This window comes from Panthera onca, chromosome B4 (assembly GCF_046562875.1).
Source record: "Panthera onca isolate mPanOnc1 chromosome B4, mPanOnc1 haplotype 2, whole genome shotgun sequence".
In the NCBI taxonomy this organism is placed as follows: Eukaryota; Metazoa; Chordata; class Mammalia; order Carnivora; family Felidae; genus Panthera; species Panthera onca.
This window is the reverse complement of record NC_138345.1, coordinates 135,031,603-135,047,549: the sequence shown is the minus strand read 5'-3', so window position 1 is coordinate 135,047,549 and position 15,947 is coordinate 135,031,603. Positions and strand designations below refer to the sequence as shown.

The following is a 15,947-nucleotide window of genomic DNA, read 5'->3' as shown; positions in this document are numbered from 1 at the left end:
TGCCTCGGTACATCCTGGGCCTGAAATGCCTCACTGGGTATCCGACATCGTCAGCCCTGACATAGAATCAGGTCTGTTCATGGCGAACAAGAGAGCCCGAATTTGGCCTTGGTTTGAAGTTCAGCTCCTCAGCGAAATTGACCTTCGACCAATTACACATTAGAAAGTAATTCGTTGATGGGTGTGTGTGTGTGTGTGTGTGTGTGTGTGTGGTAAAATACACATAAGATTTACTATCTTAACCATGTGTGAGTGTGTGCTTCAGTGGTGGTAGATACATTCACATTGTGCACCTATCACCACCATCCTCCCTGTAACTCTTCATCTTGGAGAACTGAAAGGCTATTCACATGAAACAGCAACTGCCCGTTCTCCCCCGCCCCCCCCCCCCCCCCAAACCCTGGCAAGTATTCGTATACTTTCCGAGATTCTGACTACTCGCGTAGGTAGAATCCTACAGTATGACTGGCTTATTTCATTTAGCAAAATGTCCTCAAGCTTCTGCCAGGTAGCATACATCAGAATTTTCTTTTTAAATTGACGAATCCTACATGGTACGCATATACCACATTTTTCTTATTGGTCTGTGGACCGACGGCTGGATTGCTTCCGTTTTGTAGCTATCGCGAAGAATGTTGCTGTGGACACGGGTATACAAATTTCTCTTTAAGACCCTACTTTCAACTTTGGGGGTCCATACCCAGAAGTGGAATTGCTGAATCACGTGGTAATTCTGTTTGTAATTTAAGGAACTGCTATTTCAGTTACCACAGTGGCTGTACCGTTGCACATTTTCACATGGTTTTATTATGGTATTAAAAGTGGAACAGCTCCTCTTCTGGAAAGGCGGGATGGAAAACTTACCTTTATCCTTTCCACTAAATACAGCCCTGGAAATTTTATTTATTTTAACGTTTATTTATTTTTGAGACAGAGACAGAGCATGAACGGGGGAGGGGCAGAGAGAGAGGGAGACACAATCGGAAGCAGGCTGCAGGCTCTGAGCCGTCAGCCCAGAGCCCGACGCGGGGCTCGAACTCACGGACCGTGAGATCGTGACCTGAGCCGAAGTCGGACGCTTAACCGACTGAGCCACCCAGGCGCCCCAGCCCTGGAAATTTTATATAAAACAAGCATAAGCCTGAAAGGTGGAGAGAGAGCAGATTACCTGCACTGAGTTCCATGGATTTCTCTTTGCTTCACATCTCCCGGCCAGTGCTGGAGCAGCAGACACAAGCCCAAATAAGGGCCAGAATAGGGATGGCTTAGCAAGACTAAAAACTCCAGCCAAACCACAGAAGAAACACCCTGACTTTGCCAACATACGCCAAAGTGGGAACCTAGGCTTCTCTCCTAGCTAGGTTGTACTGGGGACACCCCAAATTTCCTGTTGGGGTGGTATCAGAGAAGGCCAGGCAGGGAGCTGGAACTTGCGGTTGGTGTCACGGGAGGCCACCTGAGAAATGAGGCCCCCCAGCCCCTCCCAACCAGGGCGTTGTAAGCAGAGGTGTAACGCATGATGGAACTCACCCCACAAAGTAGTAACCGGGAGGCGCTCCCACCCTGGGCATCAGCAGACCTCAAGCAAGGAACCTGAACCTGGCAGTAATTAAGTGGTGCCTCTCCATCCCTACCGGAGGGGGTGTGCTGTAACAAGATGAAGTGGGATTCGGTCTTCGTAGCAACCCCAAGTGTCCACGTTCCAGTCAAAACTCACTCCTAGAAAAGGTCAGGAGAATCTCCGAGGGGAAAGGACAACACTGAGATGACAGAGAGGTTAGGATTCTCTGGCAAAGACTCAAAAGCAGCCATCATAAAAGCGTCAACAAGTAATTGTGAACACACTTGAAATAAATGAAAAAACAAATCGGTCAGCAAAGAAAATCGAAATCATTTAGAGCTGAAAAATGTAATTACTAAAAAAGAAGCAATGGAGGAGAAATCCTTGAAGGTAAAACAATAGAAATTACCAAATCTGAACTCTGAACAGAGAGGAAACATACTTAAAAAAAGATGGTGGGGGCACAATGGACCTATGGTACTATAACAAAAAATCTAAAATCTGTGTCATCATCAGTACCAGAAGGAGAGAAGAAAAATCGGGGCTGAAAAAGTAGTTGAAATAACAACCATATACTCCCCAGAAATGGCGAAAGGTTTAAACCTATAGATTCAAGACGCTCTGAAAATCCCAAACAAAATAAGTCTAAAGAAGTTAACACCAAGATTCATCATAGCCAAACTTCTGAAAAGCCAAAACCAAAAATTTTGGGGGCGCCTGGGTGGCTCAGTCGGTTGAGCGGCCGACTTCGGCTCAGGTCACGACCTCGCGGTCCGTGAGTTCGAGCCCCGCGTCGGGCTCTGTGCTGACAGCTCGGAGCCTGGAGCCTGTTTCGGATTCTGTGTCTCCCTCTCTCTGACCCTCCGCCGTTCATGCTCTGTCTCTCTCTATCTCAAAAATAAATAAACCTTAAAAAAATAAAAAAAAAAAATTTTAAAGCAGCAAAAGAAAAATGACACCTTATCTATAAAGGAAGAACAATGTGAGTGACAGGTTTCTCACCAAAAACCATGAGATGAGAAGAATGTGGTGTATCTTTCACAGTGTCCAGCAAAGAAAAATCTCAGGGATTAGGGGGAACTTAGACATTCTCAGATGAAGGGAAACTAGGGGAATTGGTTGCCTGCAGACCTACCCTAAAATAATGGCTTTAAATTTCTCTAAACTTAAAGGAAAAACTGAAAAAGGAGGAGCGCCTGGGTGGCTCAGTCAGTTGAGTGTCCAACTTGATCTCTGCTCAGGTCACAATCGCACAGTTCGTGAGTTCAAGACCTGCACCGGGTTCTACGCTGACAGTGCAGAGCCTGCTTGAGATTCTCTTTCTCTCCCTCCCTCTCTGCCTCTCTCTCTCTCTCTCTCTCTCTCTGTGCCCTCCTCTCAAAATAAATATTAAAAATAAAATTAAAAATTAAAAACTAAAAAGTAAAAGAAGGAAACTTTGTCTCTCTAGAAAGGAAGTGAGAACAACAGAAATAGTAAAACTATGGGTAAATAAAAATATCTTTCCCATGAGTTTTCTAAATTGTGGTTAATGGTTGAAACCAAAATTATAATATTGATGTACATAGAGGAAATGTACACAGAGGAAATATTTAAGGCAATTGCTTTATAAACGGGAAGGCGAGAGGGGAATAGAGAGGTTTCTACACTTAAAATGGTAAAATGTCAACAAAAATATACTGTGGTAACCAGTATATATGATGAGATTCTTAGAACAACCACTCAAAGAAGATAATACAACCAAAACACTACAGATGTAAATATGTAATAAATAAATAAATAATAAGTAAAAAGGATTGGGGCGCCTGGGTGGCTCAGTCAGTTAAAAGCATCCTGACCTTTGGCTCAGGTCATGATCTCACAGTTTGTGAATTCAAGCCCTCGTCGGGCTCTGTGCTGACAGCTCAGAACTCAGAGCCCGCTTCGGATTCTGGGTCTCCAATCTTCTCTGCCCCTCCCTCCTTCTCAAAAATAAGTAAACATTTTTAAAAATAAAAAAATAAAAAGGATTTCTTTAAAAATGTTCAAGTAACCCACAGGAAGGCAGAAAAAAAATAAAATGGGAGACTACATAGATCACTAAGATCACTAAGTACGGTGTATCACATGTAAATGGTCTAAATATATCTATTGAAAGGTTGGCGAAGTGGATGAAAGAACATGACCTAACTATATGCTTCCGCAAGAGACTCACTTCAAATATGACAATATAAGGTTGAAAGTAAAAGGACTGAAAAGTACATATCATACAAGTAGTCCCCCAAAAGCAATTATATAAGTATCAGATATATTAGACTTCAGAGCAAAGAAAGTTACCAGAGACAGAGGAACATTATATGGTGAGAAAAAGAGTCAATCCACCAAGAAGATATAATCTGAAATATGTATTTACCAAATAACAGAGCTGCAAAACGTGTGACGCTAATCTGGTAGTATTGAAAGAATAGCAAGTCCACACCTGAAGACTTGAACACCCCTTGCAGCAATAGAACAACTAGACAGAAAATCAGCAAGGATGTAGAACTTAACACCATCAACCAACAGGATCCAATCAACAAAGACTATTCCACCCAACAGCAGAAGACACACTCTTTTCAAAACCATGGGACATATACCAAGGTAGACCATATCCTGGCCCAAAAAACAAATCTCAACAGATGGAAAAGAATTGAGATCATACAGTGTGTTCTTTGGTCACAATGGAACCCATAATCCCCGGGTTAAAAATTGAAAGTGTTTCCTCTAAGACCAGAGACAAGACAAGGGCGTCTGCTTTTACCCCTTCTTTTTTGTGGTTGTTTTGGGGTGTTTTTTTGTTTGTTTGCTTGTTTATTTGTTTTGTTTTGTTTTGTTTTGTTTTGTTTTTTGCTTTTACCAGTTCAGTTTAACAGTGCACTAGAGGTTCTAGCCAGGGAGTTTGGGGATGGGGGGGAGGAGTGGGGGAGTTCCAGAGAAAATCGTGCAGATTGGAAAGACAAAAGGAAAATGATCTCTCTTGGTAGATGACATGGTCTTTATACAGAAAATGCTAAGGAATCCATTGAAAGACTACTACAACTAACAAACGTAGCAATGTTGCAGAATACGAGATCAATCAATATACTTACAACGAAAAATCTTAAAATCACCTTAAGGGGCACTTGGGTGGCTCAGTCGGTTAAGGGTCCGACCCTTGATTTTGGCTCAGGTCATGATCTCACAATTCGTAGGATCAAACCCTGCATTGGGCTCTGCCCTGACAGCATGGAGCCTGCTTGGGATTCTCCCTCTTTCTCTGTGCCCCTCCCCTGTGCACGCACACTCTCTCTCTCTCTCTCTCAAAATAAATAAACTTAAAATTTTTAAATGAATGAATAAATAATCTTATTAACATGGGGTGGGGGTGTCTGAGTGGCTCCGTTGGTTAAGCATCCAACTCTTGATTTCAGCTCAGGTCATGATCTCAGAGTCTTGAGATCAAGCCCCTCATTGGGCTCTTCACTGAGTGTGGCACCTGCTTAAGATTCTCTCTCTCCCTTTCCCTTGACCCTTCCCCCACTTAAGCAAAAACTCTCTCTCTCTCTCTCTCAAATAAATAAATAAATAAATAAATAAATAAATAAATAAGTAAATAAATAAAATCACACAGAGATACCATTTTAAAAAATCATATTAAGAAAAATAATTCCACTTAGCATTGAATCAAACAGTAAAATAGGATAAATTTAACAAAATAAGCGTAAAACATATTCTGAAAACTCCAAGGCATTGTTGAAAGAATTTAAAGGGATTCTGAGTAGCTAAAACAGTCTTGAAAAAGAGGAGAGTTGAAGAACTCACACTTCCTGATTTCAAAACTTAACTATAAAACTACAGTAATCAAGACACTATGGTACTAGCATAAGGATAGACATACAGACCAATGGAATAGAATGGAGAGTCAAAATTAAGGCCTCATATATCTGTCCATTAAATTTTCAACACGGGTGCCAGACAATTCAGTCAGGGAAAGAACAGTGTTTTTAACAAATGGTGAAGACAACGGATACTCTCAAAAAAAAGTTTAACTTCATCGAAGTTAAAATCTTTCATGCTGTAAGGAATACCTTAAAGAAAGTGAAAAGGTAACCCACAGAATAGGAGAGAATCTTTGCAATTCATATATTTTATGAGGTAATTGCATCCAGGAGAGATAAAGAACTCTTACAATGCAACAATGAAAGTACAAATAACCCAATAAAACATGAGCAAAGACTTTGAGTAGACATTTCTCAAAGTAAAAAAAGATACACAAATGGCCAATGAACACGTGAAAAGGTGCTTAACATCATTAATCATTTGGGAAATGCAAATCAAAACCCAATGAGAGGGGTGCCTGGGTGGCTTGGTTAAGCATCTCACTCTTGATTTCAGCTCAGGTCAGTCAGGATCTCACATTTTGTGAGTTTGAGCCCCAAGTCAGGCTCTATGCTGACAGCGTGGAGCCTGCTTAGGATTCTCTGGCTCCCTCTCTCTCTCTCTGTGCCTCCCCTGCTCGCTCTTTCTCTCTCTCTCTCAAAAATAAACATTAAAAAAAAAAAACAACAACAATAAGATGTCTCTCTACATCCCCTAGAATGGCTATGATCAAAATATAGGCATAACAAATAATGGCGAGGATGTGGAGAATTTGGAAACCTCATGCTCCGCTGGTGAGATTTTAAAATGATGCAGCCTTTGGAAAACAGTCTGGAAGTTCCTCAAAAAGTTAAACATAGAGTTACCATATGATCAAGAAATTCTACACCTAGATATATATCCGAGAGAAATTAAAATATGTCTGCACGAAGTTGTATAGAACATTTCACGGCAACATTATTCACAATAGTCAAAAGTAGAAAAACCCAAATGTCCGTAGACAGATGGATAAGCAGAATATGATCTATACGTACAATGAAATATTATTCAGCCTTAAAAAGGAAGGAAATTCTGAGACATGCCACTACGTGGATTAATCAAGAAAACATGCTAAGTGAACTAAGCCAGACACAAAAGGACACATATTGTATGATTCCATTTATATGAGGTACCTAGCTAGAATAGTCGAGTTCATAGAAACAGAAAGTAGAGGGGCGCCTGGGTGGCTCAGTCGGTTAAGCGTCCGACTCAGCTCAGGTGATGATCTCCCTGTTTGTGAGTTCGGCCCCACATTGGGCTCTGTGCTGACAGCTCAGAGCCTGGAGCCCGGTTCAGATTCTGTGCCTCCCGGGCCCCCTTCCCACCCCCACCCCCCACCCCCGGCTCTGCCCCTCCCCTGCTCATGCTCTGTGTCTCTGTCTCTCAATAATAAATAAACGTTTAAAAAAATAAAAAAACCAAAACAAAACAAAAACAAAATAGAGGGGTGGTTACCAGGGGCTGGGGGAAGGAGGACACGGGTAGAGTTTCAGTTTGGGAGGATAAAAAATTCTGGAGATGGATATTGAGGACGGTTTGCACAATAATGAGAACGTATTTAATGCCACTGAATTGTACACTTAAAAAATGGCTAGTTAAAACGGCCAACTTCAATGGGGCTTCCTTTGCCATTTCTGGAATGGATGGATGGTGGCGTTCCAACCTCATCCGGACCTTTACTCGAACGTTTACGTGCTGACCTTACTCAGAGCGAACAAAGGTTGCGCCCTTAACGTACTAGGGCGGGAAGGCGGGCCTGGAGCCAAGGGGGCGGGCCCGCACGCGGCGCCGTCGTCATGGAAACGGTCGGGCTCCGAGCGCCAAACTGCAACTCCCAGCGGCCCCCGCAGCTTCCGGTTGGCAAGATGGTGGCGCGCAGGAGGAAGCGTGGGGCCCGGGGCTCCGAGCAGGGGATTCCGAGCCCGCCCGGGTATTCAGGTGAGGAGCTGCGGGTCCGGGGATGGCCAGGCTTCTCCGGGAGTTGGCTCGGGAGGCGGCGGTGGCAAGGGGACCCCGGGAGCGGCCGCGCTGTTGGGTGTGAGTCCCGGAGGCCCCGAGGTCCGCGAGCTCCATGCTGCGCCCTGCTTGCGTCTGGCGGCGTTCTCCAGGGATGAGCCCATTTGGGGCAACGCTTCCCTTAGGTAAACAAACCGATGTCTGTCCACACTCTTCCCCAGGACAAACCCGTGTCCGTCTTCACACCTCCACCTCCCCCGCCCCGCAGGTGAGCCCAGCCACTTCCTGTCATCTCTTTGCAATTCCTAGTCTGGCCCCTGTCAGCCCTCACCTGGCTGTGCCCTCCTAATCGGTTCTCATGCTTCTGTTCTTGCCCCTGCGTACCGTTCGCCCAGGTGCCAGGATGTTCTTTCTAAAGTCAGACAGAAGTAGTATTTTGCCTCACAGGCTTACTTGTGTTTCCATACCCACAGAACTCACTCCAGTGGTTTTACGAGTCGGCACCTAAAACAAAATCCAGACTTCTTACTTTGATTTGTGTGGGCCCCCACCCCCACCCCCATGTTCTGGCTCGGCTGACCTAAAGCTTGTTCTGTTCCTCTGAGACAACAAAGTCTTTACATCCTCAGGGTTTGTGCACCTGCTGTGCCCTCCTCTGCCTCACACAGCTGTGCCTTCTGGCTTTAATGTCAGTTCCTCAAGGAGGCCGTTCTGATGGCCTGTCTAAAGGCCTCTGCCACCCGACCACCCTGCACTGTTTTCCCCTTTCTTTCATATTTGATAGAATCTTGTTCCGTGCTTTCTCGTTGATTGCCATCTCCCGCTCCCATGGGAGCTTCCTGAGCACAGGTACTGTGCTCTGAAGAAGGTGGTGAGAAGAACAGAAAACAGTCCCTAGCATTACAGGAATGTCAGCGATTATCCAAATGATCACACAGATGGAGGCTTAGAGACCATGAGAGGTGTTGGCAGGGCACAGAGCAGGTGGTTCTAACTTGGCATGAAAGGCTCTCCATGGAAGTTAAAGCCTGAAGGATAGGGGATGCCAGGGTGGCTCAGTTGGTTAAGTGTCTGACTTCAGCTCAGGTCATGATCTCACAGTTTGTAAGTTAGAACCCCGCATTGGGATCTCTGCTGTCAACATAGAGCCTGTTTCAGATCCTCTGTTTCCTTCTCTCTCTGTCTCTCCCCCATTCGTTCTCTCTCTCTCTCTCTCTCTCTCAAAGTAAATAAACTTAAGGGGTGCCTGGGTGGCTCAGTTGGTTAAGCATCTGACTTTGGTTCAGGTCATGATCTCACGGTCCGTGAGTTAGAGCCCCGTGTCGGGCTGTCAAGCTCAGAGCTGGGAGCCTGCTTCGGATTCTGTGTCTCCTTCTCTCTCTGCCCCTCCCCCGCTAGTGCTTTCTCTCCCAAGAATAAATAAACATTTTGGGGGCGCCTGGGTGGCTTGGTCGGTTAAGCGTCTGACTTCGGCTCAGGTCATGATCTCACGGTCCATGAGTTCGAGCCTCGCGTCGGGCTCTGTGCTGACTGCTCAGAGCCTGGAGCCTGTTTCAGATTCTGTGTCTTCCTCTCTCTCTGCCCCTCCCCCGTTCATGCTCTGTCTCTTTCTGTCTTAAAAATAAATAAACGTTAAAAAAAAAAAGAATAAATAAACATTTTTTTAAATCTTAAAAATAAATAAACTTAAAAAGAAAACCTGAAGCACGGGTGGAGGGAGGAGAGTTGATGTTTCAGGTAAAGGGAAATGTGTGAGCACAGGTGAAGTCTGGGCTTCCTTGAGGAATAGGGAGAAGGTGGAGTGGCGGGCCCACACAGTGGTTGGGGAAAGAGGGGATGGAAAGAGGTGAAAGGTGGTCAGGATCTGGCAAGGCCTCCAGCCATTGTCGGGATTTTGGTGTTGACCCCAAGAGCCGCAGGGTTTGAACTCCCCTCTCATTTCGCTCCCCACCTGTAATAATTGCCCGTTTACATTCTCTCCCCCACCGGCTTGGGAGCCCCTCCTGGGCAGGTTCTCTGTTCGTTCACTCTCCCAGCCTGCACAATTCCTGCACAGGCCTTGCCTAGGGGAAGGGCTCAGTGATGGAATGGATAGACAGAACTAGAAAGGGACAGCCTGAACTTGATTTTCACGCCATCCACCCCTGCCCCCATTTCCCGTCCAGCCATCCCGATCAAGTTCTCGGAAAAGCAGCAGGCTTCCCACTACCTCTACGTGAGAGAGCACAGAGTTCGAGAAGGCACCAAGTCGTCCTGGCCTCAGAAGCGGACGCTTTTTGTCCTCAATGTGCCCCCATACTGCACAGAGGTGAGCGGGTGTCTGGGAGGGAACCTGTAGCGCTGGCCAGGAGTCCCAGGCAGGGCTGGGCTCCCACTGGCCTTCACCAAGTCCTCAGTGGTGAGTTGGAAGCATCTAACTGAAGCCCCAAGGGAGAATCTAGAGGTCTGCCTCTGTCTCTTGATAGGAAGTGGCTTTAAAAAAAATTTTTTTTTTAAGTAATCCCTACACCCAACATGGGTCTTAAAAACTTACCACCCTGAGATCAAGAGTCACACTGGACCAAGCCAGCCAGGTGCCCCGGAAATGGCTTTTTAAAGCTGTGTTTTATGGGGCACCTGAGTGGCTCAGTCGGTTGAGCTTCTGACTCTGAGTTTCGGCTCAGGTCTCATGATCTCGTGGTGCATGGGTTCAAGCCCCACATCAGGCTCCACGCTGGCAGTGTGGAGCCTGCTTGCGATTCTCCCTCCCTCCCTCTGTCCCTGACCCCCCAAATAAATAAATAAACTTTAAAAAAAGTTAAAAACTATAGTTCTGAGGAGCTCAAAGCTTCTTACTACTACCCAGAATTGTTTGAATTACATGTTTTTCCCTGATTATAAAAGTGATACATCTCCGTAAGAAAAATATAAAAGTACTTCTCAATCTATCCAGACATGAACTTTCTTTCACAAAAAACAGTCAAGTTTTGCCTTCCATAACTTTATAGAAGAGAAACTAAGGGAGTTGCTGGATTTTAGGTGAATTGGGATTCAAAAAAGAAATACTGATTTCTAAAAGATTGTTCTAGAGAAAGAAGCAGAGGAGAGGGCGTCATTTTTTACCTTTTCCTGAACCGTATTGTGTATACAGAGAAGGGCCTGGGCCCTAGCGCACAGCTCGCTCCATTTCACAGACGGAACACCCCGTGTGCTCAGCACCCAGAAACCGAACATGACCTGAGCCCAAGAAATCCCTTCATGCCCCTCCCCCCGCCCCCCAACGAGGGTCACCGCCAGCCTGAGTCCAGCAACTACAACATTGATTTAACTTCAGTTTTAAACGGCTGCTGTGGGGAGGAAAAGTTAGCCGGTTGTCTCCTAACATCAGAATGTTCCGCATAACCCCCAAACGTCCTCACCTATTCTTGTAATAGAACCTGGTCCTACTTTGGGGATCACTCACCCAGAGAAATTGGTAGGGAAGGACTGATCTTTCAGCGAGATGGCCTTTCAAAGTGAGGAAGCCCTTTCAGGGACAAACCAAACCCCCTCCTGGGCATGTGCTTCCAGCAAAGCCCCAAAAGGCTTATACCTGGATTCTGTCTCGCACTCTGCCTCCTTCCTCCCACGTCCCCTGGCCAGCGGCACTGCGGTTTTCTGCTCAGAGTTTTGAACGTGAAAATTCACAAGATTGACGTCATGGGCCACGGGAGGCAGGATTGGGACGGTGCCGAGGAGGATGTGGTTTGCCCGGGCCTGTGTGTGCGCCCCCCTCGTTGGGCACACATGGACTCTGAGACCGCGCCCCCAGTGGTGCTGCCCTGGGCAGAGGGGGTTCCAGAAGGCCCTGCTGCCTCTCATGCCGAGCTTCCCCCCTCCCCAACCCCCTGCCCCCGCTTCGGCAGGAGTGCCTGGCCCGCCTCCTCTCTCCCTGCGGCCCCGTCCAGTCTGTGGAGTTACAGGAGAAGCCGGACCTTGCTGACCGCTCAGAGGAACCAAAGTCCAAGTTTTTTCACCCCGCGCCCGTTCGGGTAGGCATTCAAGTTCTGCGGTCTGCTCGCATGGGGCGCGAGGTGGGGCTGGGACAGCGTCCGCGGTGTGCGTGGGGCGGTGGTGGCAGGGTGACAGCAGGGCGGCTGAGCGGTCCCCGTGGTCCTAGGCCAGTCCTCGCTCGTGTGGTTGAGGATGCCTGTTGGGCAGACGGCGCCCTGCTCCTTTCCCTGCATCTGCCACATACCTTAGCTTCTTGCCTAGCTCTTCCCAGCATCCTGGGGGAAAGCCTCTCTGAGCTCCCGAAGTCCGCCGAAGTCCATTCCTCTCTAGGCCCCATGGCCTGGTCTCGTTTCCCCTTGAGGAAACGTGAGGCACCTGCTCCGGGCATAGCGCGTGTGAACTGGTGTCCGCCCGTGGTGCTTGGTGAGCTTGCTTTTCACAGAGTCCCTCCCATAACTGGGAGGAAGGTCCCGAGTGTCTCACCTCGCCTGGGTCGCTTCTAGCACCAGTGGGAAGATCAGGAGCGTGGCCGTCCCTCCCCAGGATTACAGATCACTTTCTGCTTATCTTCGTGGCGGAACAGCCCAGCACACATCCCCTGGTCCAGCAGCAAGTCAAGCTGAGGGCAGGTGGCATCCCTGGTGCTGGGTGACTGGGAGGACGGGAAGGGCCCTGGCATTCTGACCTCTCTCCTTCTTCCCCCAGGGGTTCCAGGTAGCCTACGTGGTGTTCCAGAAGCCAGGTGGGGTGTCGGCTGCCTTAGCCCTGAAGGGCCCTTTGCTGGTCTCGACAGACAGTCACCCTGTGAAGAGCGGCGTTCACAGTCAGTACCGCGGCGATGTCGGGCACCTCCGTCCCGGGCCCTGGGTTGGCGGGGAGGCGCTGTGGGGGCCGTGCCTGCTGCGTGTGCCTGGGAGGCCTGGGCCTGGCACTCAGGGTGGCCGGAGGTGAGGGCCCAGCTCGCCGCCACTAGACTCTTCTTAGCTCCCGAAGCTTGGGCCACACGTCGCCATCCTCGTGGCCTGTGGAAGAACATCCTGACTGGGGGGCGCCCGGGTGGCTCAGTGGGTTAAGCGTCCGGCTCTTGATCTCGGCTCAGGTCTTGATCTCAGTGTTGTGAGTTCGAGCCCCATGCTGGGTATGAAGCCCACTTTAAAAAAAAAAAAAAAAAAGATCCTGACTGGCTGGCCCTGAGGGATCGGGCCTGAGGAGGCCCCGTCCCTCACTCCTTTCTCCCTCAGAGTGGGTCAGCAACTACACAGACTCGGTGCCGGACCCTGAGGCCTTGAGGGTCGAAGTGGACACGTTCATGGAGGCGTATGACAAGAGGCTAGCTGAGGTGGGGCTTCGGGAGGGGCGGCTGCGCGGCCACAGGGAAGGAGGTGTCGTGGGTGTTGTGTGTGGCTCCTGAGGAGGAGGGGCGGTGGCAGCCTGTCCCGGTTACTCCTCTTTTCCCTTCTGAGTCCTGGGTCACCTAGCTGGGTGACCTCTAGTCTCCAAGTGGTCTGTGGAAAACAGTCTGAGGGAGGAGGCAGCGTTGGCACCCCTGTGCTCCCCCGTCCCCCCGTCCTTAGCTACCGGGAGGGAGAGGGCGCAGCAGGTGGTGATGTGTGCCCGGGGACGTTCCGGGCGCAGGAGGGAGAGAGCCACGAGAGGAGGGCGGGTCCCAGGCGCCTGCCCATCACGGGGTCTGTTCCTTGCAGGAGGAGGCCAAGGCCAAGGAGGAGGAAGGGATTCCGGACGAGGAGGGCTGGGTGAAGGTGACGCGCCGGGGCCGGCGGCCGGTGCTACCCCGGACGGAGGCGGCGAGCCTGCGGGTGCTGGAGAGGGAGAGACGGAAGCGCGCCCGCAAAGAGCTGCTCAACTTCTACGCCTGGCAGCACCGAGAGACCAAGATGGAGCGTAAGGAGCGCCCCGGGCCCCTGTGCTTCAGCCCCGCTTCCCTCGGGGCCGGCCCGGCCCGGCCCGTGGCCACTGCTGCCAGCCGCGGCCGGAACTCAGAGATCTGGAGGGCGGCCAGACCTGGGTGCGGGGTGGGGGTGTCCTTGGGCACAGACTTCCCGATAGGCTCTGGAGTTGGGGGTCCCAGCCTGCAGCATCCCCCGTGGTGGTCCCCTCGTGGCTCCCCAACGGCAGCTGTGGGGGCCCTTGGGTTGCTTAGAGGCTGCAGAGCCCTGAGCAGTTGGTGCCGGAACCTGTCAGCCTCCAGCAAGGGGCCGTGTGGCAGAGGGTGGATCTCAAGTGCTCACCGGGTGCAGAGAGGGCCGCTGCTGGACGTGATTTGGGGGGGGGGGGGGTCTCGAGTGAGCACCGTGCGTGTGTGTGTGAGTGAGAGAGAGAGAAAGAGTGCGCGTGGGCGCCATGTGTGGGTGGGGGGGGCCCACAAGGAGAGTGTTGGGGTGAGCGATCGCCTGTGGTTGACTCATGGCCACGATGATGCTGAGCTTGCTGCCGTGGCCCCCGATTCCCCTGCTTGCGGGGCAGCTGCCCGGGGGCCCGGGGGAGAGGGTGCTGGCCCTGGCCCTGGCCCCGGCCTCGGCAGGGGGACGAGCTCTGCGGCAGGTGGTAACCTGCCGCCCGGCACACCGTGCCCTCCCCGGCCTCACTGCTGCTCCCCACTGTGTCCTGCACCCCCGCTCCTGCCCTTTTGTCTAGATTCACCGACGGCGGGCCTCTGCCAGCCCTCCCTCTGGGCTCCTCGACTGCTCACCTGGTGACAGACTGCCATCTGGGTTCCGTGGCACTCTCAGGGCGGAGTCCCTTTACTTCCCGACCTTGTCCCCAGTCTGACTGCTGCAGCGGGGAGGGTTTGGGAGAGGTGCCCCGGGGGCTCCTGACACCCCCAAAGCCACCTGCCTTCACCTTGGGTCTGTGGGGTAGGGGCGGGAAGGGAGCAGGTGCCTTGCTTTCTCCGTGCTTTTTCTTTCACTGAGGAGGTTCCTCTGAAACCTCAGGTGTGCCGCCCTGTCTTCAGCTTCCACCCTCTGACTGGGCCTGCATGCTAGTCAGTCTCCATGCAAGGTCCCAACCGTTTCTCAGAGCAGAGGCCAGCAGGCTTGGGGGCCACGCGGCACAGCCCCACCCCCACCCCCCACGGGGCCACACTGACCGATCCGGCCCCATCTCCCCTTGTGCTTCCCGCCCTAGATCTAGCCCAGCTGCGCAAGAAGTTTGAGGAGGACAAGCAGAGGATTGAACTGATGCGGGCCCAGCGCAAATTCCGACCCTACTGAGCTGAGTTGGCCCACGGGCCCCACGGAGCAGAACGGTGAACGGTGACGGTGCGCGGTTGGTGAGGACGCGGAGGTCTGGAACGCTCGTCCCCGGCTGCCCAGGCCGAGGGGCTACCGTGTCAGCCAGCCCCCGAGGCCGGAGTCCCCACGGGTGGGGCGGACGACAGCTCCTCCCTGGGCCCTGGTGCTTCTGCAGTCTCGGGGCCCCATGCTGGCGGGGCCTGCCCGGTGTGAGGGCTTGTCAGGACGCCACCAGCCTGGGGAGCGCTTGCTCCCTTCTCATCTCTGTTCCCGGCCTGTTCCTGGACTCTCCTCTCAGGCTAAGTGTCTGCTGTGTTCTCCCCTTCCCCCATTGGAAGGGCCCCCGCTGGCAGCGAAACGGCCTCGGAAACAGTGCGAATACAGAACATTGTATTTTTCATCCAGCTGGGCAGCAACCTGGCCCTTCCTTCCTCCATCCGCTACCCACTCACTGCCGATTATCGGCCACAAAACGGACAACCCTCCAGGTCCAAACAGTGTCTCCCCTTTGAAGTCTCGGATACCAAAAGTCAGAATCTTGGCCCCATCCCTCCAAACCCTGGTTTGGTTTCTCTGCCTCAGCCCCTGCTGGTCTCCAAGACCCGCGAGGCCTGTCCCCTCCGCACCTGGCCTGGCTGTGGGGATCGGGAGCAGGGAGTCTGGGGGGTGAGTGGGGGGAGCGGGGCAAAGCCCCAGGCCCAGGCTACAGCTGGTTCGGGGTACTGCTCTTCAAAAAGGAGCCGATGATCCCGGCCACATGCTGGGGTTGGTTCATGTGGACGTAGTGATTGCCCGGGACTTCTGTGTACTGGAACCACTGGAGAGGGAGGGATGCGTGGTGAGGTGAGGCCTGGATGCGGGGGCTCCGTGGGCCCCTCTTCCCAGGGCCCGCTGCCTCCCTGTGTCTCAGGAGGGTCCCTCACAGTGACCCTCGGGGCAGTGACTGACCTGCAGCTCCAGGGGCACCCTCTGGTTAAGTCAGGGCCTGGCTCAGAGCCAGCAAGAAAGGCCTGTTTGGGGGGGTAAGTGTCCAAACCCTGGGCTTCTGGACTGTTCTGAGCGGTGAGGTTGTAGAGCGAGGCTGGGGAGGGACCCGGGGTGCTGTTCATTCTGCCACTTTAAGGTTGGCTTGAAAAATGAGCAGCCTTTCAAACTTGATCCTCCTTGGGAGGCAGGAAGGCACTGCCCGCTGACCGTCCAGCCGGCCACTCCGGTGATGATGCCGAGATGTTAGCAGAGGCCCCCCGGGGTCAGGTGTTTATGGTGGGTGATGGTCGGAAAGTGCCAGG

At 51.3% G+C, this 15,947-nt stretch overlaps 2 protein-coding genes across 3 annotated transcripts in view; one reads left to right on the top strand and one right to left on the bottom strand.

The window, feature by feature from the left end:
- Window positions 1-7,296: 7,296 nt before the first annotated feature.
- On the top strand, window positions 7,297-15,062 carry RRP7A (ribosomal RNA processing 7 homolog A). Its single transcript, XM_060656178.3, has 7 exons — window positions 7,297-7,414; window positions 9,598-9,740; window positions 11,317-11,442; window positions 12,110-12,227; window positions 12,646-12,743; window positions 13,108-13,306; window positions 14,552-15,062. The coding sequence occupies exons 1-7, from the start codon at window positions 7,342-7,344 to the stop codon at window positions 14,635-14,637; spliced, it is 843 nt and encodes a 280-aa protein (XP_060512161.1). The 5' UTR covers window positions 7,297-7,341; the 3' UTR covers window positions 14,638-15,062.
- Window positions 15,027-15,947, bottom strand: part of SERHL2 (serine hydrolase like 2) — a 21,716-nt gene continuing 20,795 nt past the window's right edge. For both annotated transcript variants that reach the window (XM_078449381.2, XM_078449380.2), the window contains exon 12: window positions 15,027-15,475. In XM_078449381.2, the coding sequence (XP_078305507.1) occupies window positions 15,362-15,475 (114 nt within the window). In that variant the 3' untranslated portion in view covers window positions 15,027-15,361. The remainder of the gene's footprint in view (window positions 15,476-15,947) is intronic.